Source organism: Somniosus microcephalus, chromosome 1 (assembly GCF_052327205.1).
Source record: "Somniosus microcephalus isolate GS21.2 chromosome 1, FLI_Smic_1.0, whole genome shotgun sequence".
Lineage (NCBI taxonomy): Eukaryota > Metazoa > Chordata > Chondrichthyes > Squaliformes > Somniosidae > Somniosus > Somniosus microcephalus.
Genome location: NC_140987.1, coordinates 417,727,656 through 417,752,053, shown reverse-complemented (window position 1 = coordinate 417,752,053; position 24,398 = coordinate 417,727,656). Strand labels below are relative to the sequence as shown.

At 45.9% G+C, this 24,398-nt stretch overlaps 1 protein-coding gene and 1 pseudogene across 5 annotated transcripts in view; both read left to right on the top strand.

The window, feature by feature from the left end:
* The window catches only part of gria3b (glutamate receptor, ionotropic, AMPA 3b), a 549,936-nt gene that overhangs the window by 499,224 nt on the left and 26,314 nt on the right, over positions 1 to 24,398 (top strand). For 4 of the 5 annotated variants that reach the window (XM_085999481.1, XM_085999457.1, XM_085999465.1 and 1 more), the window contains exons 13-14: positions 8,398 to 8,645; positions 9,165 to 9,279. In XM_085999481.1, coding sequence (XP_085855607.1) covers positions 8,398 to 8,645; positions 9,165 to 9,279 — 363 coding nt within the window. The remainder of the gene's footprint in view (positions 1 to 8,397; positions 8,646 to 9,164; positions 9,280 to 24,398) is intronic. The other variant, XM_085999489.1, reaches the window with a different exon arrangement.
* Positions 10,745 to 16,747, top strand: LOC147125218 (uncharacterized; annotated as a pseudogene).

Here is a 24,398-nt window from a genome sequence, read left to right as displayed (position 1 = left end):
AGCCCTCTTGAAGATTTCTCATTACTTTACTCAGGACTGGGTCCTTTGATGTCTCTGTGACTATCACTGATAGTTGTTCCTGTGTGGCGGGCAATGCTGCATAGACCATATCCACATGAAGAGCCACACCCTCTTCTGATTCACTGTTTTGTGTGGTGTAAGGCGCAGCCCTGGATAGTGTGTCTGCAATGAACATTTGTGTCCCTGGCACATATGTTAGCTCAAAATCGTAACATTGAAGTCTCATCATTAGGCGTTGTATCCGTGGTGACATGTCACACAGATTCTTCTTTGAGATCCCTAGCAGTGGCTTATGGTCCGTTTCTAGGATAACCTTGGGAAGACCATAGATGTAGGTATGAAATTTTTCACACCCAAATGCCAAGCCAAGGCACTCCTTCTCGATTTGCGCATACCGGCACTCTGTAGCCGTCATGGAGCGTGACGCATACGCCACTGGTCGCCATTCTCCTTCATCTTCCTGGAAGGACAGCCCCTAATCCATTCTTAGGGGCATCTGTGGACACTTTTGTCCTCTTTTTAGGGCAGAAGAACTTCTGTAGGGGTTCACTTGCTAGAATGTGTAGCAGCCCCTTCCATTCTCTCTCATGTTCATGTCCCCATTGGAACTCTATCTCTTGGTGCAGCAGTTTTCTCAGATGAACAGTTTTCACTGCTAGATTTGGAATGAATTTTCCTAGGTAGTTAACCATGCCAAGGGCCCACTGAACCCCTTTCTTGTCCTTTGGTTTCTCCATGTCATGTATAGCCTTTACCTTTGACTTGTCTGGCTGAATCTGAATCCCCTCTGAAGAGATCTTGTCTCCAAGGAATGTGATTTCATTGACGCTGAACTGACATTTGTCTTTATTTAGCTTGAGTCCATACTGCTGTATTCTCTGAAGTGTTTTCTCCGTCTGGTGTCGTGCTCCCCGAGTGGAGCCCCATACTACCAGATCATCCACGTACACCCGCACTCCCTCCAGGCCCTCGATAATTTGCTCCATTGCTCTGTGAAAGATTTCTGGGGCGGAGCTAATACCAAAGGGCAGACGCTGGTAGGAGTTTCGACCAAACGGGGTGTTATAAGTGCACAGCTTAGCACTTTCTTCATCAAGTTTCAACTGCCAGAAACCATGCGAGGCGTCCATCTTGGAGAAGACTTTTGCTTCTGTCATTTCGCTGACTATTTCCTCTCTTTGGAATTTGGTAGTGCTCTCTTTTGATATTGGCGTTAAGGTCCTTGGGATCCATGCAGACATGCAATTTATCAGTTTTCTTTGAATTGACGCAGACCATGGAATTTACCCAGTCAGTTGGTTCCTCAATCTTCTTTATGACAGCAAGTCCCTCCATGCGGTCTAGCTCTTTCCTCAGTTTTTCACAGAGAGCCACTGGAACTCTCCTGGGTGCATGAATCACAGGTTGTGCATCCTCTCTCAGTTTGATGGAGTATGTAAAGGGCAGTGCTCCGAAACACTGAAAGACATCTGCATATTTGTGTGCTATAGTCTCATGAGTCAGATTTGTACTATCTTGGGGGGCACTCTGCACATAGTTCTGTTCATTGATAGTATAGATTCATTTTACCAAGCCCAAATCCACACAGGCCTTATCCCCCAACAGTGACTCATGTCCTTCAGGCACTATAACAAAGGTCAAAGGGTGAATGTGATTTTTTACCTTAACATTCAGCCTACACGTTCCTTTTGTTTCAATGCTTTGTCCATTGTATGCCTTCAAAGACACTGTCTTGTTCAGTATTTTAGGTCGCACTTTGAGATTCCGTGCATCACTCCAACTTATGAGGTTTGCCTTAGCACCTGTATCTAGCTTAAAGGTAACAATGGTGCCATTTACCAGCAAGGGAGCTATCCAAACTTCAGTCTTTGGTCCTACAGAGTGCAGTTCAATAGCATTTTTGCCCTGTTTTGACTCATTTTGCACCATTCCCACAAACAAAGACTCTGCTCCTGTCTCTTCAGTCTCAATAGCATGCACTGTCTTTTTACCTTCAGTTTTCTCTTCCAAAAAACACATCTTGGCAAAGTGATTCCTGCCTTTACATTTTGCACAGTTCTTCCCATAAGCAGGACACTGTCTGACTACGTGTTTATTACCACACCGTTTGCATTCATAAGGCATCATCGTCTTGAACTCCATGGGCCCTCTTGTGTCCCTTTTGTGTACCACATCCACCGGCAGGTTTTTCAGCCCCAGGGCGCTCCCTTTTGCTGTGCTGCTCCCCTCGAAAGTTTTCGTGTGCATGGCTGAGAGTTCACTGCTGCATCCAAATTTAGGTCATTGTCTCTAAGCATTCTCTCCTTCACCTTCTTGTCGAGTATTCCAAAAATGACTTGATCGCGTATCATCGATTCCTTCAGGTCCCTAAAGTTGCATGTTTGTGCTTTTATTTTCAAGTCTGTCAAAAAAAAATCAAAGGATTCTCCTTGCTTCTGCACGCGGGAGCGAAACATGAATCTCTCATATGTTTCATTCTTTTTTGGAGTGCAGTATTCGTCGAACCGTTCTATCACCTTGTCCAGATCATTTTTATCATCTTCGGCTGCAAACGTAAATGTATTAAACAGCTCGATTGCCTGCGAGCCAGCCACTGTTAGCAATAAAGCTACTTTGCATGTTCCAGAGCTAGTCGAAGCGTCAATCGCTGTGAGGTAGAGAAGAAAGCGTTGCTTGATGACACGCCAATTTTCATCCACATTTCCTTCTAGTTGCAGGCTAGCCGGAGGTTTTATTCCTTCCATTGTTGTAGTATGTCCTTATCGTGAGTTCTATAAATCCTGGTACCATGTAATGTTATCTTAATAACATAATTACGAGTCTCACAAGCAGTTGTAGAGGAGTGCCATTTATTCAGTCCTGACTCTGTCTCTAGTACAGTATCTGAAACATGGCCAAGATGGCGTCGGATCCTGCCCCCGGATATGACATCAGCCATCAACCAGCTGTCAATCAAACCCTGCTGTCTTTACAACAGCTACGGTTATCCGTACACCCGTGTTATTTTTTAGTACAATACATTGAGCAGAACATTAGGAAAACTCCCTGTTCTTCCTGAAGTTGTGCCATGGAATCTTTAATATTTACCTGAACAGACAGATGGGATCTAGGTTTCACATGGTACTTGTGACAATAATACTTCACTGGAGTGTCACCTGGTTTCTGAGGTCCAGTTCTAGTGTAGGGTTTGAATCCACAACCTTCTGACCCAGAGGTGAGAGTGCTATGAGCTGAGTCAAGCTGAAAGGGTAGAAATTGCAGAATGCTGAATTACATGAAAGTCTTGTAGCAGATTGGGTAGAATTTTTAACATCTGCAAGGGGGTTATAACTGGCGATATCGGATTCCTCGCTAATTATACACCCCATCCGATTTTCCATTCCATGGGCCAATCTAATACTTGCAGTTTTACACCTCCCCCGAAATTGAAAGTTCCGCCCATTATTGCAATTTTTCATTTTCATCAGCTTCTCCTGAAGGGCTGGGTTTTTGAAATTGTCTTTTGGAAGCTTAGTTGCAGCATACATTTTCCTGCAAGCAGGACCCTGTTCTTTATCATTTTATCCAGAGACTCAGTTTTCTGCTGCTCTTGCACTTCTCTGTTGATCTTTTGTGTTTGCAACTCCAAGTCATTATGCAAGGTCCATAAAATCTTCTTGTCTGCTTCGAAGTACTGTGTCCACAACGTGCAACACACCTTTAAGCTGGTAAATTCTGCAACTTTTTGTAGGTGCATTGATGGTAGAATACTCAGATGATTGAGGCCTACCATTGAGAACCTGTGTGAGGTAAAGGGTGTGAATAACAGTATTGACATTAGCACCTAGGTATCTTGTGATATTGTGGAGCAGTGTTTTCCACTTAGCTGCTTTCACAGCAGATACCATCACTGATGCACAATTTTTCAATCCTTATCTCCTGTTATTGAGCAGCTGGTGCTAGGGATCTCTTATCGGCACACTTGTCAATGATCCATCAGTCACACAATACCCTATTACCATAGCCTTATCCGTCATATGCTGACTTATCACTCAGTGGCTTTACGGTGATGAAACGCATTTGCTTTTGGAACCTACGCTAATTATTTTTAAAATGGAAACTTCAGAAAAATTGCAAGATGTATCCTGAATATTTGTTGGAACAGAAGAATGACTAAATAAACTAACAGAAGAAAAAAAGTGATGAGGCTGATTATGATCTTTAAAAATGACGTGCTCTGTACATATTATTCAGGAGACAGAACAAAAGCTGTTGAGGTTGTTACTATCTGAAAAAGTTGATGATAATAGATCAAGAGGAGGGCAAAGAAGAGCATAGCTCGATGATCTGATGGATTGGGATGGCAGAACATCAGGGACTATACAATCAAATTGTGCAGATCCGAAAAAATATGCACACAGTGTCAGTCTATTAAAGATCATGGCCTAGAAATTCAGTTGGCGCCGCGCCAGGGCTTTAGCGCCGGAAAGTTAGCGCCGGCACTAAGTCCCCCTGCGCGCGCCAAAAATTCAGTAGCGCCGCGCCCAAACGGCTGCCGGCGCTACTGAAGGGTGTTTGCGCCTGTAAATGGGCGCTACCTGCCGCATTGCGGCGCTATTCCGGCGCTGCGGCGCCCGATGCGGTGCAGCAGGCTCGGGAAGTGCAGGCCTCCTCCTTCAGTTAAGGAGGAGCTGCCTGCACCCGCCCGCTGGCCGGTAAAATCTTCACAAAAATGAGCCCGGCACCTCGGGGAAGTGCCGGGCTCGCAGCCCAGAAGCATCTGTTCCGCAGGGGGGGGTGGAGGAGTCTGGGGAGGGAGGTGCGGGCAGGCGGCCGGCGGGAAAGCGGCCGGCCGCCGCGCGACCTTAATGCGCCGGCGCAAACTCCTGTAAGACTCGGTTGCCAGAGTCTTAGTTGCGGCTGCCACGGGCGAGGCGGCCGCAACTCAATTTCGGTGCTGGGCCCGTCACCACGGCAACCGGGACGCTGCGCACACCGATGACATCATCGGTGCCGGCGCAGCGCAACCGGTCTACCGCCGATGGTAGGGCCCCAGGGAATTTCTGAACCGGCTGTAAGTCCAGCGCAATGACCTCTAGCGCCGCAAAATGGGCGCAAAGCCCACTCAATTTCCAGGCCCATCTCTCCTCTCATTGCACAACTTCCAGTCGAACATGTATTCAAATGGTAAATCTACACTAATGTGTGCAGTCTATGGGGGAAAAATTCGGTATCGCCCCATTTGGGGTGCCATTATTGGCGGTGCGCAAAGTTTAGCACCTGGCGCTAATTATCGTCTCCGACAGCAAACTTGGCTTTTATGATTGGAGCGCTAAATCAGGCCCTTCACACCTGTCTTAAGGCGCAAAGGCCGAGGAGCGAGGCGCTACCTCAGAGCGCTGGCAAAGCAAGGAAGGGCAAATCAAAATAAACCTGCAAAGTGCTGCTCAGTACTCAAAACTCCTTCACACAGCGTTGAATCTCTCCAGAAGTCTCTCTCGCTCTCTCAGAATACGTGGTGCAAAAATGTCACCGACAAAAAAAGGCAGGAAGTGGTCGCCTTTAAATAGCGCTCCCCTAGTCCCTTTCTGACAGCATAATGCTCCCCTCAACCTGTCGTTGCTAGCGGCAGGTGGTAAGGCAGGGGGCGCCACTCAATATCCGGTCCGGGGCGCTAACGGGGCGTTGCGCACTCGACTGACGTCACGATCTGCCGGCGCAGGAGACCGTGGCGGGAGTGTTTAGCGCCGCCGCAAAATGTCTAGTTAATTTCACGAGCGGCACAAACATCGCCGCTCCCGGGCGCTAGTTGCTTTGCGCCCCAATTGGCACCCTCTTAAGGTGCTAACGGGAGGCGCAAACAACTGAATTTTTCTCCCTATGTGTCTAAAACAAAAATAATACATCTTGATGCAGAAATTATTGCAATTGGAAGACTAACATTTGTTGGCATCATACTTCAGAAGGGGCATTTGTTTATAAATTCAAGTTTAACAGTGCTATTATCAGGAATTTCAAAAAATGTCATTTGGGTTGGTCCAAAAAGAACATAAGAACAGGCTGTTCAGCTTACCTGAGCTGCAATATACAGAGTCCATAGATGATTATTTTATCATGAGTTCCCTTCCCCTATCAAAAACCCAATGATCCCATGCTTTAAAGAAAACTGATTGTTCCCCTATCTCCTCTGGAAAAAAAACATGTCAAGCAGCGTTATTACAATCTCTTTAACCTTCAACCTCCCTTCTCAAAAATACCTCACAAAAAGTCTTCCAATTCATCAATGCACTCAGTCAAAATAATGAAATATCTCAACTACTGTAATTTACTAAATTATCAGATTTGCTGCCATTTTCTAATTTGTGATTCAACAGCCATATTTTTAATTTTGTGTAACAGTTATATTTGGAAGGCTTTGAGGCCCAACAGTTTTAAAGGTTATTTCTTTCCCACTTTGACTCTATACTCTCAGCTTCTCTAAGAAGCACAGTGGGTTATAATACAATTCTGCAGCACAGCCCTTTCAACTTTTGGTACTCGGGTTTGAGTCCAGCTGAGACAGAGGGCTTGAAGCACTCTTCCTTCTGACAGCCATTAAAGGTCACAAAATGAAATTAGTTCTGACTGGTTCAGCCTAGTTCCTGCAGTTTCAAAATCCCCAGGCTCACAACTTAAAACTATTTTGAATCCACTAATAATCTAGCACAAAGTTCACAAAGGGGTAATTTTCAAGTTGGCACTGCCAGGAGGGAACCTTGCCCACCAGCATGGCCAATCAGAAATTGGTGTGCCCATGAATTTCTGATATGTGCAGACTCAGAAAATCTACTCCCAGAAGAGTGATCCTAAGGGGTGATTCCACAATCCTAGGTGCCCAGAGGGAAGCTATGCTCGCAGGGTGCCCTAGTTGGAGATAGGGATACAATAGCGTAGCCCAAATTTTCCAACCCGAGATCCCTGTGAGCACAGGGAATCATCCCTCTTTTATTCAGAGTCTAAATAATTAAAGCATTGCAGGAGTATGGAGAGGGTTATCCTTCTAATACATAGCTGAAGGATATTCATCTAGGTTGTAGCTCAGTACATTTTTAATAAGCAAGCCAAATCGCCCTTTATTCAATGTCATTGTTAAGTAACCCTCTCCCAGTGACTCCCTGTTCTTCCCAAATGTCCCTTTTTGGGAAATGGTTCATCTGTCGTACAGGATTTATTGTTTTTCAGCCATTTCCTCTCATCTAGAACCTCTGCTTCACTAATATCAAAAGTCCTAGCACATACACAATTTGGGGTGGAGTTTCCGCTGGGTTTTTCAGTGCAATTCGCCCGAAATCAGCTAAACCAGCGCAAAAGATCGAATAATTTCAAGCGCAATTTACGTCCACCACAAGTCGAGTTTCTGCGATCTCTTGCGCTAGTTTAAAAAACATTGTGCTGGAAGCTGGCCCCACCCACATAACTGGCCACGCCCCCAATCAAAATAATCACCATGGTGAATTTCCGCTAATTGCGTTTGCGGGCCTTCGAGGAGGCTCTTAAAATTAAGCTTTTTTTTTAGGCGCAAGGGCACTAGTAAGCAACTTTTAAAAGTTTTAAATATTAAAAAATATTTAATTTACTAAGAAACTGATTAGTGTACACCAATGATACTAGTAAATGGTTCAGTATAGTTTTTTTAAAGTCATTTTCAGTTATTTAAAATCAGGTTACTCACAGGTGGTGGACTAGACACTGAGTAAAAATGCTTATTTTTTGTGATAAACCCATTTTCAGCTGTATTAATCAAACTTCACCAGGTTACCACTCTTAAATATATCAAGGAATATTTTTTAATGCAAGAAAAAAAAACAATTACATTCTAAAATGCTGCCCGACTGCACTGGTTCATGGAAGGTTTTACATTTGTGATTATGCAAACGAGTTTGAGCAGAAACGTGAACCATAACTTCATCTCGGAAAACTAGCACAATTTGCACCTGGATTGCCAATTGCACCCAAAGCAGAAACTCTACCCCAATGTGTTTGACGTGGGATTGTATTTATCAGCATCCTTACTAATAAAGGACATCCAATGAGTTGTCATTTAGCATATTAACTATCTCCTACTTATCTTTATGTTCAACTCTATATGGGTCCATTAAGGTTTTGACTTTCTTGCTGTGTAGTACTGGATGAATCTTTCGTGTCATCTTTTACACCTGTTGCTATCTTCACTTTCTAATTTTCTCAGTTGTGTGAAAATCCTGAAAACTGAGATTCAAAAGTAATCTAACGGAACCACATGTGTTTGTGATCAATCTCTGCTCTAAACTTATGATTTAAAGGAAAAATATTAAATTGAAGTTTGCTCCAATTTATATACTTGTCTCTCTTTTTCTCTCTCTCTCTCTCTCTCTCCAGCGTTCAAAAATAGCAGTATATGAAAAAATGTGGTCCTACATGAAATCTGCCGAACCATCTGTGTTCACCAAAACAACAGCCGATGGAGTTGCCAAAGTTCGGAAATCGAAGGGAAAGTTTGCCTTCTTGCTAGAATCAACAATGAATGAATACATTGAGCAGAGGAAGCCATGTGACACCATGAAAGTAGGAGGGAACCTTGATTCGAAAGGCTATGGAGTGGCAACCCCTAAAGGAGCAACATTAAGGTGGGTGGAATAGTGTAACAATATTTTATATGTTGTTATAGTATTCCACCCACCCTGATGTTTCCTGTTTTTTTTTATTTGTCAAGAATGTAAGGTAACTTAAATTTTACATTATTTAAAAGCCTGGATTAAGTAAGGCTGGTAATATACAGTTACATTATTTAATGCATCCATTTTACTATTTTTTTTAACGTGTCGTCTTTTTTTGATTGTCCGTTGCTGTTTTAATTTTACAATTCTATAATTTTTTCAATTTATCTGGTAAAGTTAATGCTTTAATGTGTGAAGAATGTGTGATTGCATGATGTGTTAATTTTTTTCTTAAAGGCAATTCCCCATTCCGCACACTTCAGTTTTGAACAATGTGACCCTTCATGCCACCTCCCAATATTAACACTTTATTTGCTGTGCAAGCGTTTCTCCATTCCGTGAAAATAGCCAATTTGTCCTATTGTGCTCCTTTCACGTACACTTATTACAATTGTTCATTTTCTTACAAATATGTTTTATTGTTTCAAGAAATGCTGTTAACCTCGCAGTATTAAAACTGAATGAACAAGGCCTCTTGGACAAATTGAAAAACAAATGGTGGTACGACAAAGGAGAGTGCGGCAGCGGGGGAGGTGACTCCAAGGTCAGCCTCAATGTCACCACAAGCGGGTACCTTAGTACAGAGTAATCGGCAAGGCTGTTATTTGCAAAAGAAAATCAATCCATTCATTTGTACGCAATATTATATTTGAGTCGTGATGTTGGTACAACAGGGATCCTTACCAGATTGACAGCTGAAGTGAGTGTTGCAATGCTTGGAAAGCTCAGGGAAAGAGACTTTTATGGTGATATTATGTAACAACAAAAGATTCTATTTAAAGTAAAGCTAATGATATTTCAAGTTTGTATTTTTTTTACTTCAGAAAGCATTGGTCCTTGGAAAACTTGCCTTAATCATTGCCCTTCAGGGCCAAATCCAGGAATAAGAGAGAAATTGCAGGCCTGTCAGCATTTAAAAACCAACAATAGATTAATGTTTCTAGTGGATGCTTTGTGTCAGAATCCAGATTATGCAGGGGCACAACGCAATACAATATCCTGTCAGAGTTTAATCTGGCAGATCCTTTTAGATCTGAAAAATTCAATTAATTTGATTTTTTTTAAATTCTTACTCATTGGTTAGGCTTTCAAATCTATCCTATATATTCAGACAGACTCATTTTCATACACCTACTATCAGCATTCTTGCCTCACTATCACTGAGAGAAGGGCTTAGTTTGCAGGTATGGAAGATCACAATACAAAGCTGTCCTGCGCTGTCCAAGCAAGATGCCTGAATTGCACTTCCAATTTTGGAGGCCCTGAGAATGAAAGTCATGTTGGTATAATTTGGCAGGAAGGGGCAGGTGGAGGATTGTCATTCCTCTGCCATTATGATTGAGGTATAATCATCAGATCAGCACTGAGAGAATTCACTTAATAGCCACCATCAGCCTATCCTGTAGCTAAATAATAAAACAGAAAACACTGGAACCACATAGCAAGTCTGTCATCATCTGAAAAAAGATATGTTAAAGTTTCAGATGAAGATCTTTCATCAGAACGCATTCCCATCTAACAAAGACACCAGTTGAAAACATTAGCCCTAACCTTTTTGTTTTCAGACACTGTGGCCGGAATCTTCACCTTAGCGCCATGGCGGGTGCATGCGGGCTGCATCGCGGGACACCATCCCGAAGTTTTCAACAGCGCGTTCTGCACTGCGCGTTTAACTCAATTACATCAATTGAAACAGTTATGCGGGTTTCCCGGCCATTTAAATGGAGTGGGTCTGATGACGTCACCGATGACTCGCTTTCAGCACGGATATTTAAAGGAGCCTTGCACACAAATCTCAGTTGAAGGTTTTTGGATGATGCATAAAGGTGGTTGGGGAAGGTGGCTATTAGTCTATATCGCAGAGATTTGTGTGGCTGCAAGCAACAGAGGGCTGTGCCCAGGTTCTCAGACACCTCCCTGGAAGTCCTGGTCCAGGAAATCAGAGCACGCAGGGAGGTCCTATTCACTGGCAGCGGCCGGAAAAGAGCAGACAGAGAAACCAAGAGGGCATGGCTGGAGATCACCCAAGAAGTAAGCAGTAGGGGTGTTTTCAGCCATTCCTGGATTCAATGCCAAAAGAGATTGAATGATCTCATGAACTCAGGAAAGGTGAGTACAATGCCACATTCAACTACATCCTGATGTGTGTGTCACCCCAACCCCATCACTCTGCCTTCCCAAGCCTACTCCAGCACATCACTCATCACACCAACCAACCTTGCAAGTGTACCCATCCCTCACTGTCTATGCACCTACTCACATCCCCATCTGACTCATCCCCACTGACACTTACCCTCATCCTAATGCAATCCTAGAAAGTAACACCACAGAAGGAGGCCATTTGGCAATATCATGCCACTCCCTCATAGTCACCCTCTACAGATGTAGCCCATACAGCTCCTACACTCATTCCATCGCTCTCACTCAAAGTTCTCTTCTTTCCTTCCTTGCAGAAGAGAGGGCAGAACAGGAGAGAAAGAGAGAGAACCAGAGGTAGCCCTCCAATACATAAAAAATTTGTCGCCTACAGAGAAGGAGGCTCTCAAAATAAGTGGAGTGACAGAGCTGCTGGCGGTGGGAGACGGAGAAAGGAGGACCTCCCAGCAGCCTGGTGGCAACATTAAATATCCCACATGGCATGCAATAGTTACTCATGGTGACTGATGTCAGCAGCCAATAAAATATCATCATGTGCATAATGGTAACGTTACACATTCTTATCATAAGAGATCTAATTCATGTCTTTACTCTCCTACAAGTCCATCAAGCAACCCCCCTCCCCACTGTCTAGCCGGAGGACGAAGATGACTCCTCAGTGGAAGCTCCATTCTCTGAGGGTGCACCTTTACCAGACCCATGCGCACCCAGCACCAGCGCAGATACGTACACGTCAGTGGGTCCATCTAGACATAGAGTGGTGTTGTTGTCACCTGGTGTCTCACACATCACAAGTGAGCAAGAGCAGATGGTGGAGACAGGCACAGCAGTGGAGAGTCCTCACCGGAGGGCGCAGGATGCTCCAGGCTCTGCTCAGCTGGATTCAGATGCTGAACCTCTGGGGCCGTCGATAAAGAGGGTGATCTTGGAGGAGCAGCAACATATGCGCGAGGCTCTGGCAGCTTTTCCAGCCATGATGTGAATGATAGTAGAGAGAATGGAGGAGTCCAGCCCCAACATGAGCAGCACCATATCGCAGGCGATGGCGACTATGTGCTGTTCCACTGAAAGGATGGCCACCTGCATGGAGCAGCTAATGCGCCAGTCGAACGGGAACATGCTTTCTGTGAACAATAGATTGCAGACTCTCATTGACCTCAGCTCTAGAAAGGATACCAAAGTAGACTTGGGCGTTCATCGCCCCACTGATGTGCAGCAAGGTGCTCTCCAGCTCCTTGCTAGCAGGGAAGTGCGGAAGGCCCATCAGAGGGATGATGGTGAGGGGGGACATGGAAATGGGTGCTCTGCTCAAAGCGCTCCCACTTCTCTCCCGTTGTCTCCCCTTCAGTCAGAGCCCCACATGCTGCCTCGGATCCTGATGGCCGAGTCTGCCCCTGCACAGTTGGAGGAGGAGCAGAATTTGGCGGGGCTCTCACAGGCTCCAAAACCCAGAGGACGTCTGCCAAAAGTGTCTAAGCAGTCATAGCAGGGAAGTGATCAGCCTGCCTCTACCTCTGCTGAAGCCACAGGGGTTGCACCTCGTGGAAGCACTCAGAAAAGAAAAATGATACAATCATAGATGCACAAGGGTGTTTCCCAAAATGATAGTGTTAAGTTTCAGTTCTATTTATGATGCACATAAATTTACTTCTTTGCAGTGCTTCCCCATCTTGTCCATTTTTGCCTGCAACCTGGGAACTGGCTTTGTCACTTGGAGTGAATGGTGAGACATTACTTAACCTCGGGCAATGGGTGTTTGGTTGACAGGAATGGTTTGGTCATTTTAAGACTGCATTGTGGTGTTGGTGGTGGGGGGAAGTTGGTACAGCATCTGGGAGCCATATGGGTGCACTGGTGCAACTTAAATAAATCGGGCCATTATGAGGCCATCTCGGGCCTCCCGGGCAGCAACGTGCACTGCTGCTGGTGCCATCTCCATCTCCGCTTCCTCCTCCTCATGTTCCACCTGTTCCTCCTCCTCCTCCTCTGAAGAGTATGTGCGCTCTGCGCCTTGCTCCTCCTGCAGCTTCAATCCTCACTGCTGTGCTATGTTGTGCAGCGTGCAGTATATGACGATGATTCTGGAGACCCTGGCTGGTGAGTATTGAAGGGCTCCTACAGATCTGTCAAGGCATCTGAAGCGCATCTTCAGCATGCCAATTGGTTGCTCTATGACACATCTGGTGGACATGTGGCTTTCATTAGAGTGCTCCTCAGCCTCATTGCTTGGCCTGCTCAAGGGTATCATCAGCCATGTCTTCAGTGGATAGCCCTTGTCTCCAAGCAGCCAGCCGGTATGTTTGTTTTGGAGGAGCGAAGAGCTGAGGGAGGGTGGACTGGCACAGGACAAAAGAATCATGACAGCTCCCAGTGTGCATGACTAGCACACACATGCATGATGATCTTTTCATGGTTGCAGACAAGCTGCACATTGAGGGAGTGGAAGCCCTTCCAATTCACAATCACTCCTGGGTGATGTGGGGATGCCTTGAAAACCCACATGTGTGCAGTCGATGACGCCCTGCACCTGTGGGATGCCAGCCAGAGCTGCAAAGCCAAGCACCCACTCCATCACACTGGCTTCATCAGTGGCAAAGTTTACATAAGTGGCTGACTTGTAAAACATGGCAGCGGTCAACTGGGTGATGCATTTGTGGGCGGCTGACTGCGAGATCCTACAAATGTCTGCTGCAGATCCCTGGAAGGAGTCTGAAGTGAAGAAGTTGAGGGTGGTGGTGACTTTGACAGCCACTGGTAAGGCATGTCCACCAGGTCCTCTGGGCAGCAAGTCTTGTTCCAGCAAGCTTCAAATGTCTGCGCCGACCTGGCGTGACAGCCTGAGCCTCCTTAAGTACTGCTGATCGGTCATGTCCAGGAAGCTCATTCTCTGCCTGTATGCCCTGTGTTGGGGGCATCACCTCTGGCACGGTGTACCCTGTGCTCATCACCTCTCTCCTGTGGAGCTTCAGGTTGGTGAGGAGAAGGCTGCTATTGTGGTTGCTGCTGCTGCTGTTGGTGTGGCTGGTGTTGTTGCTGCTTGGCTCATCTTGGTCCGAATCTGAGGTCTAAGGTGGGACAGCATAAGCGGCACCCATGCTGATCTGATAGATGGCAGGTAAAGTGGAGATCTGAAGCACAATCCTTCAATGTAGTGAGAGTAACTTGCAATGTGGTGAGAGTGGATTCCGAGGTTACAGAAATCACCTGCGAACTCCTGAAAGCAAAATCTCGGCACAAAATGGTGTCAGCAAGAGCCTTTCCCTTAGGCAAGGAAACAGATGTAAGGTGTCTGTATTTATGTGCTTTTTCCAGCTGTCACTTCACGAAGTAGCACAATGGCCACTGAGCTCCCGCCTCCCCTTCACAGGCAAGCTTCCCGAGGTCCATGAATCCCATGTGCAACCAGTTAAAGTTGAAACCTCACGTTAAAAAGGCTGTTAGGGGTCTCGAAACGAGTAGTTAACTACCTCAATGAGGTCGCCAGCGTCTCCCGAGCGGGTCCATGGCACACTTCGAAACACGCCCCAGTTAAACGTGAAAGTCGGTGGGATGACAACGGGTTCCCGACATGCTGTCAATTTCAGCGCTTTTAACTGCTGACCCGCTCCCAAACCCGCACGCTCTGCAATGGGAAAATTCCGGCCTGTGTATTTCTAGCATTTTCAGTTTTTATTTCATATTTTCGGTATTTAGTTTTTCATTTGATCTCCATTATAGCTCAAGACTTCTAGTAATGTCACCATATGAAAAGTAGATTTTTTTTGTTGAATCTCACTGTTAACTGCAGGAATCACTATATAGCTTATATAAAATGTATTTTGTCATAGCTTAATTGATTCTTATTTTTGCAAAGTTATTTGATCAGATCAGTGATCTAGAAGGTGCTTTTAGCACTCTCTGCTGTTCAATGGACGTACTAAAACTAAATTTCTTGTCCAATATGGCTTGATTTAATTGCTTGTATAACCATTTTCGTGCTAATGATCAAATACCATTAATGCCAAACTTCTAATAATGGTAGAATTTTAGGGATACTAATACTTTACCTGTGTTCTCCAATAGCACCCCTCTTAGTATATCAAACATTGTGGCTGGAATTTTCTGTACCTGGGCGGGTCCAGGTGGTCACCATGGCAGGTCATGACCCCGTTCTTCATTCCATCCCACTCCTGAGATCGACTTTCCCTATTAAGGCAGCCTTGCAAGTTACCCGGCCCTATTAAATGATGATGTCATCGATGACACATCTTCAGCCAGGGTATTTAAAGGAGTCATGGCCACATTGCATTTGAAGTTCATCTAGGATAGTGCAGGCACTGCACGCCCTGCACGCCACCATTGGAGTTTTGCAAAGAGTGGCAAACATGACATGGCAGAGACAGAGGGCTGCACCCAGGTTCTCAGATGACTCCCTCCATATACATGTGAAGGGAGTGAGAGCACGTAGGGAGGTCCTCTTCCCTTCCGATGGGCAGAAGAGAACTCCCCAGAAGACCAAAGGAGCCTGGCTCCAAATAGCAGAGGAGGTCAAAAGCAGGAATGTTGTGAGGAGGACCTGGGTGCAGTGCCGCAAATGTTTCAATGATTCATTAGATCAGGAAAGGCGAGTACAAAGCCACACTCAACTTCATCCTGCTGTGCCTCTCATCACATCCCCATCACTCTGCCTTCCCAACCCTACTCCTGCACATCATTACTCACACCAACATAACTTGCACATTCACCCATCCCTCTCTATCTACATTATCACATCCCCATCTGACTAACCACCCCTCACACTAACCCTCATCCTAATACAATCATAACAACTAACAACACACAAGGAGGCTACTTGGGATTGCCACCCCACTCCATCATAGTCTCCCTCTAAAGATGTAACCCATCCATTCCTCACACTCATTCCATCGGTCTCACTCAACCTTCTCTTCTTTCCCTCCTTGCAGGAAAAGTGAGCCCACAATAAGAGGGAGAGGGAGAGAACTGGAGGTGGCCCTTCATCATTGGCCACCTTAACAGCAGCAGAGGAGGTTGCCTTGGAAGTGTCAGGGGTTGCAGAGCAGCTGGAGGTGGGAGACAGAGAGAGGGGGACATCTCAGCAACCTGGTGACAGAATTACATCTCATACAGCCACATGGCATACAGCAGCCACTCATATGGGGACTGATGTCAGCAGCCAGTGAATGTTCATCATGTGCATAATGGTATCTGTATTCATTCTTGATATGACATATCTAACTCATCTCTTTACTCTCCCACAGGTCCATCAAGAGCCCCCCACCCACTGTCCAGGAGGAAGAGCAAGACGACTCCTCAGAGGAGCCTCCAGCCTCTGAGGGCGCACCGTCACCAGACGTAAGCGCACCCAGAACCAGCGCAGATACAGACACCTCAGTGGGTACAGCGCGAGATAGAGTAGTGTTGTCACCTGGTGTCTAACAACTCACAAGTGAGCAAGGGCAGATGGTGGAGACAGGGACAGCAGTGGAGACTCATCAGCAGAGGGCACAGGACGCTCCCAGCTCTACTCAGCTGTGCCTCTGGGGCCATCCAGAAAGAGGGCAATCCTGGAGCTGCAGCAAGAAGTGCAGGAGGCTCTGACAGGTTTTGCGAGCACGATGTCTGCAAATGTTCAGAGAATGGAGGAGCCCATCTCCAACATGAGCACCACCGTGTCACAGGCAACAGCGACTGTAGGCTCTTCCATGGATAGGATGGCCACCTGCATGGAGCAGCTAATGTGCCACTCACAGGAGCACATGGTCTCTATGGAGGATATATGGCAGAGGCTTATAGACCTCCTCTCTAGGAGGGATCTAAACGTAGGCTTGGGTCCTCATGGCCCCACTGCTGTGTAGCAAGGTTCTCTCCAGCTCCTTGCTAGCAGGGAAGTGCGGGTGGCCCATGAGAGGGACGATGGTGAGAGGGGACATAGAAGTGGGGGCTCCTCTCAAAGTGCTCACACTTCTCCCCCATTGCCCCCCCCCCCTTAGAGCCCTAGATAGCTCCTCGTATTGCGAGGGCAGACTCTGCCCCTGCACAGTCGCAGGAGGAGCAGGCTTTGGCTGGGTCATCACAAGCTCCAAAACCCAGAGGGCGTCCGCCAAAAGTGTCTATGCAGTCGCAGCAGGGAAGTGAGCAGCCTGCCTCTACCTCTGCTGAAGCCACAAGGGTAGCACCTCGTAAAAGTACGAATAAGAGAAAGATGAAACACAAGTAGATGCACAAGGGTAGCCACTTGGGTGTTTTAATAAATGTTTCTATAAAGTGTCCGGGACTGTGATGTCACAGATAAAAATATTTATTTCAAATTTGTGTGCAACTTTGGAAGTGGCTTAGTGAGCTGGAGTGAATGGTAAGACAATGGTGATCAGTGTGAAAGGAATGGCTTGGTCATTATAGAGATGCTTTATGGTGTTATGGCGTGGTGCAAACCTAGCGCAGCATGTGGCAGCCATATGGGTGTAATGCGTAAAGTTAAGTAAATCTGGCCATGATGAGTCCATCCCTGGCCTCCCGGGCAGCAGTGTGCTTGGGTGCTGGTGGGATCTGGACCACAAGTTCCTCCTGCTCCTCCTCCTCCTCCTCCTGCTCTGAAGAGGCTGTGCGCTCAGAGCCTTGCTCCTCATGCAGCGCTAATCCTCGCTGCTGCATTATGTTGTACAGGGCACAGCAGACCACGATGATTCTGGAGACCCTGGCTGATATGTACTGAAGTGCTCCTCCAGATCTGTCAAGGCATCTGAAGCGCATTTTCAGCATGCCTGTTGTCTGCTCTATGACAATCTGGTGGAAATGTGGCTTTCATTATATCTCTCCTCGGCCTCAGTACTTGACCTCCTCAAGGGGGTCATGAGCCACGTCTTCAGTGGCTAACCCTCGTCTCCAAACAGCCAGCTGGAAATTCTGTTTGGAGGAGCGAAGAGCTGAGGGAGGGTGGACTGGCGCAGGACGAAAGAGTCACAGTAGTTGCCAGGGAATTTGGCACACACATGCATGATGATCTTCCTATGGTTGCAGATGAGCTGCACATTCAGGGAGTGGAAACCCTTGTGGATGACAAACACTCCTGAGTGATGATGGGGTGCCCTGATGGCCACGTGTGCAGTCGATGACGCCCTGCACCCGTGGGAAGCCAGCCAAAGTGACCAAGGCCAGCACTCGTTCAGTAACATTGGCTTCAGCAGTGGCAAAGTTGATATAATTGGCTGACTTGTCAAAGAAGACATCGGTGACCTGTGTGATGCATCTGTGGGCGGCCGACTGCAAGATGCCGCAAATGTCTGCTGCAGATCCCTGGGAGGAGCCTGAGGCGAAGAAGTTGAGGACGCTGGTGACTTTGACAGCTACTGGTAAGGCATGTCCACCCGCTCCTCTGGGCTGCAGGTCTTGCTCCAGCAATCTGCAATTGTCTGCGATGACCTGCCATGATAGCCTGAGTCTCCTTTAGCACTGCTGCTCCATCATGTTGAGGAAGCTCAACCTCTGCCTGTGTATCCTGTGTTGGGGGTATTGCCTCTGACGCGGTCCAGCCCTGCGCTGATGCCCTCTGTCCTGTGCAGCATCAGGTGGTTGAGGAGAAGGTTGGTGGTGTTGCTGTTGGTGCTGCTGGTATTGGGGCTCATCGTGGTCCGATTCTGAGGACCAAGGTGAGACAGTATAAATGGCACCCATGCTGATGTAAAAGATGGCAGGTCAAATAGAGATGACAGAAGCAATCTATCAATGGTGTGATAGGTTCTACCAATGAGGTGACAGTGGATCCCGACTTTGCTGGAAACACTTGCAACTTCTAGAAAGCTAAATCTGTGCTGACAATGTATTCAGCAACAGCATCTGCCTTAGGAAAGTGATGAGCTGTCAGCTGGGAGTTTTTATTGTACTTTTCATGTTTTGCACTAATAAGGTGGCTCAATGGCCACTCAATTTCCACCTCAAGTTCACAGACGTGGTTCCCGAGCTGTGTGATTCCTGTGCTCATCCAGGGAAATTTGAAAGGTAGGGTTAAAAAGATGCTCAAGGGTCTGACAAGTACCTCATAATGATCTAAATTACCTCGGCCGCCTATGCCATTCAGGTCACTGCTGCGCTGACAAACGTGCCCGAGGGAAAGGCGCATGGGGGCGGGCTGACAGCGGGTTCCCGACCCACTCCAAGGTTTTTCACATTTCCCTCCCAACCCACCTCCAATCACACCCGCACGGGTGCCAGAAAATTCTGGCCTGCGAGTCTAAAGATAAAGTGCTGAAGAAAATGTCCTTCAACAATTATCTGCTAATGCAACAGGTACAAAAAAATCTTGTTGTTAACTAGGCAAGGTAATAGTTGGTCTAGGTGATCACGAATGCGTTGCAGACAATTTGAGCGCAGTGACTAGATGCTACAGGTGCCTCACAAATTTGTCTCCCTGTGCACCATTCCCATTTTCAAGAAAGGGTACATGTGACTCAAAGATCTCATCTGTAATAAAGGCATAATTAATCTCAAGGGACTTGGGTTGAAGTAGAGCAGTCCACAGGTTTAAGCAGCTCTATTCCCAGTTCAGCAGTCTGAGCCACGAGAGGCCTGGGATAGAAGAGTGACAAACTATCAGTTGAAGGAAACAAAGTACCCACGCTCCTGAATGGCCTGGTTCTGATTTTAAGGTGATGTCCCCTTGTCCAAGATTCCCCCACCAGACGAAAAAGTTTCTCTCTTTCTACCCTAACAATTCTTTTCAAAATCCTAAAAACCTCAAGCAAAACACCTTAACCTTCTATTATTCCAGGGAATACAAGCCTAGTTTATGTAAGCGCTCCTCATAATTTAACCCTTGGCGCCCTGATAACATTTTGGTGAATCTGCATTGCAATCATTCCAAGGCCAATATATCCTTTCTACGGTGCAGTGCCTAGAACTGTACACAGTACTCCAGATGTGGTCTAACCAGGGCTTTGTACAGCTGGAGCAAAACTTATCCCCTTTAGAAGAACATAATAAGAACATAAGAAATAGGAGCAGGAGTCGGCCATTTGGCCCCTCGAGCCTGCTCCACCACTCAATAAGATCATGGCTGATCTTCTACCTCATCTCCACATTCCCCTCCACAGCCCTCTGGGGTAGAGAATTCCAAAGATTCACCACCCTCTGAGTGAGGAAATTTCTCCTCATCTCAGTCCTATTCTGAGACTGTGACCCCCTGGTTCTAGATTCCCCAGCCAGGGGAAACATCCTCCCTGCATCTACCCCGTCAAGTCCTGTATATTCTAGCCCTCTAGATATAAAGGCTAACATTCCATTAGCCTTTTTGATTATTTTTTGTACCTGACCACTACATTTTTGTGATCTGTGTACATGGACCCCTAAATCTCTTTGGACCTCCACTGTTCCCAGCTTTTCAACATTTAAAAAATTCTCCAATCTATCTTTCTTAGGTCCAAAATGGATGACCTCACACTTACCTATGTTGAAATCCATCTGCTACAGTTTTGCCGACCCTTCTGCGACTAAAAACTGTTTCTCCTTAATTACTCTATCAAAACATTTCATGATTTTGAACACCTCTATTGTACCTCCCCTTACCCTTCTCTGCTCTAAGGAGAATAACCCCCAGCTTCTCTAGTCTCTCCACAAAACTGAAGTCCCGCATCCTTGGTACCATTCTAGTAAATTTCCTCTGCACCCTCTCCAAGGCCTTGACATCCTTCCTAAAGTGTGATGCCTAGAATTGGAAACAATACTCCAGCTGGGGCCTATCAGTGATTTATAACGATTTAGCATAACTTCTTTGCTTTTGTACTCAATGCCTCTATTTATAAAGCCAAGGATACTGTATGCTTTTTTAACAGCCTTCTCAACTTATCCTGCCACTTTCAGAGATTTGTGTACATACACCCACAGGCCCCTCTGTTCCTGCACCTCTTTTGTAATTGTACTATTTAGTTTATATTGTCTCTCTGCATTCTTCCTAACAAAATGCAGCACTTCACACTTCTCTGCATTAAATTGTATCTGCTATTTGTCTGTGCATTTCACCAGTCTGTCTACGTCTTCCTGAAGTCTGTTACTATCCTCCTCACTGTTTACTACATTTCTGAGTTTCGTGTCATCTGCAAACTTTGAAATTATGCCCTATATACCCAAGATTAATCATCCAGGTGAAGATGTGCTTCCTGGTCTCCAGGACATGACTCCAGGGTGACCAAGGCTGGGAACTCAACATCCAGGGGTATTCAATATTCAGGAAAGACAGGCAAAAAGGAAAAGGAGGTGGAGTAGCATTGATGGTTAAACATAGAAACATAGAAGATAGGAGCAGGAGTAGGCCATTCGGCCCTTCGAGCCTGCTCCGCCATTCAACGAGATCATGGCTGATCATCCAAACCCTAGCACCCGGTCCCTACACCAACAGCCATCCCACACAAGCCCTATCCCCGTAACCCCACGTATTTAATCCCCCCTAACACTAAGGGCCAATTTTTTAATTTTTTTTTTTATCATGGCCAATCAACCTAACCCGCACATCTTTGGACTGTGGGAGGAAACCGGAGCACCCGGAGAAAACCCACACAAACACGGGGAGAATGTGCAAACTCCACACAGACAGTCACCCGAGGCCGGATTTGAACCCAGGTCTCTGGCACTGTGAGGCAACAGTGCTAACCACTATGCCACAATTAACACAATTGTAAGGAAGGATATTAGCTCTGATGATGTGGAATCTGTATGGGTAGAGCTGAGAAATACCAAGGGGCAGAAAACGTTAGTGGTAGTTGTATGCAGACCCTCAAACAGTAATGCGGAGGTTGGGGATGGCATTAAACGGGAAATTAGAGATGCGTGCAATAAGGACGCAGCAGTTATCATGGGTGACTTTAATCTACATATAGATTGGGCTAACCAAATTAGTAACAATACTGTGGAGGAGGAATTCCTGGAGTGTATACGGGGTGGTTTCCTGGGCCAATATGTCGAGGAAACAACTAGCAATCAGGTCACCTTAGACTGGGTATTATGTAATGAGAAAGGAATAATTATCAATCTTGTTGGGCGAGGCCCCTTGGGGTGGAGCGATCATAATATAGAATTCTTCATTAAGATGGAGAGTGAAGTAGTTGACTCAGAGACTAGGGTCCTGAATTTAAATAAAGGAAACTACAATGGTATGAGGTGCGAGTTGGGTAGGATTGATTGGGGAATGTTACTCAAAGGGTTGACGGTGGATAGGCAATGGCAAACATTTAAAGATCGCATGGATGAACTACAGAATTTGTTAATCCCTGCTTGGCATAAAAATAAAACAAAAAAGGTGACTCAACCGTGACTAACAAGGGAAATTAGGGATAGCATAAGATCCAAGGAGAGGACAGATAAATTGGCCAGAAAAAGCAGTAAACCTGAGGATTGGGAGCAGTTTAGGATTCAGCAAAGGAGGACAAAGGGATTAATTAAGAGGGGGACAATAGAGTATGAGATTAAGCTTGCAGGGAACATAAAAACTGACTGTAAAAGCTTCTATGGATATGTGAAGAGAAAAAGATTGGTGAAGTCAAGCGTAGGTCCCTTGCAGTCAGAATCAGGGGAATTTATAATGGGGAACAAAGAAATGGAAGACCAATTAAATACATACTTTGGTTCTGTCTTCACAAAGGAGGACACAGATAACCTCTCAGAGATGTCGGGGAACATAGGTTCTATTGAGAGGGGGGAACTGAATTAAATCAGTATTTGTAGGGAAATGGTGTTAGGGAAATTGACGGGATTGAAGGCTGATAAATCCCCAGGGCCTAATAATATACATCCTAGAAAACTTAAGGAAGTGGCCCTAGAAATAGTAGATGCATTGCTGGTCATCTTCCAAAATTCTATGGACTCTGGAACAGTTCCCATGGATTGGAGGGTAGCTAATGTTACCCCACTATTCAAAAAGGTGGTAGAGAGAAAATGGGGAATTATAGACCGGTAAGCCTGACATCGGTAGTAGGGAAAATGCTAGAGTCCATTATAAAATATGTAATCGCAGAGCACTTGGAAAACAGTGACGGGATCGAACAAAGTCAACATGGATTTACAAAAGGTAAATCGTACTTGATTAATCTACTGGAATTTTTTGAGGATGTAACTGGTAGAATAGATAAAGGAGAACCAGTGGATGTGGTGTATTTGGACTTTCAGAAGGTTTTCGATAAGACGCCGCATAAGAGATTAGCGTGTAAAGTTAAGGAACATGGGATTGGGGGCAAGGGACCGACTTGGATAGAGAACTGGTTGGCAGACAGGAAGCAAAGAGTTGGAATAAACGGGTCTTTTTCTGAGTGGCAGGCAGTGACTAGTGGGGTACCGCAGGGATCGGTCCTAGGACCCTAGCTATTCACAATATATATTAATGATCTAGACGAGGGAACTAGATGTAATATCTCCAAGTTTGCAGACGACACAAAACTGGGTGGGCGTGTGTGCTGTGAGGAGGATGCCGAGAAACTCCAGTATGATTTGGACAGGTTGGGTGATTGGGCAGATGCATGGCAGATGCAGTATAAAGTGGATAAATGCAAGGTTATCCACTTTGGTGGCAAAAACAGGAAGGCAGATTATTATCTGAACGGCAATAGATTGGGAGAAGAGGAAGTGCAACGAGACCTGGGTGTCCTTGTGCACCAGTCGCTGAAGGTAAGCATGCAGTGCAGCAGGCGGTTAAGGCAAATGGTATGTTGGCCTTCGTAGCGAGAGGGTTCGAGTACAGGAACAAGGATGTGTTGCTGCATTTGTACAGTGGCTTGGTAAGACCACACCTTGAGTGTTGTGTGCAGTTTTGGTCGCCTTATCTGAGGAAGGATGTTCTTGCCATGGAGGGAGTGCAATGAAGATTCACCAGACTGATACCTGGGATGGCAGGAATGACGTATGAGGAGAGATTGGGTCGATTGGGCTTATACTCGCTGGAGTTTAGAAGAATGAGAGGGGATCTCATTGAAACTTATAAAATTCTAACAGAACTTGACAGACTAGATGCAGGAAGGCTGTTCCCGATGGCGGGGGAGTCCAGAACCAAAGGTCACAGTTTAAGGATAAGGGGTAAGCCATTTATGACAGATGAGGAGGAATTTCTTCACCCAGAGAGTGGTGAACCTGTGGAATTCTCTGCCACAGAAGGCAGTTGAGGCCAATTCATTAAATATATTCAAGAAGGAGTTAGATATATTTCTTAAGGCTAAATGGATCAAGGGATATGGGGAGAAGGCAGGGACAGGGTACTGAATTTGAATGATCAGCCATGGTCTCATTGAATGGTGGAGTGGGCTCGAGGGGCCGAATGGCCTACTCCTACTCCTATCTTCTATGTTTCTATGGTTTAACTCCTGAATGGCCTAGCTCTAATTGTAAGATTATGCACCCTTGTTGTGGATTCCCCCACCAGAGGAAATAGTTTCTCTGTATCTACTTTATTCAATTCTTTTATCATTTTAAGCACCTCAATTAGATCACCCCTCAACCTTCTATGGTCAAGGGAATGCAAGCCAAGTTTATGTA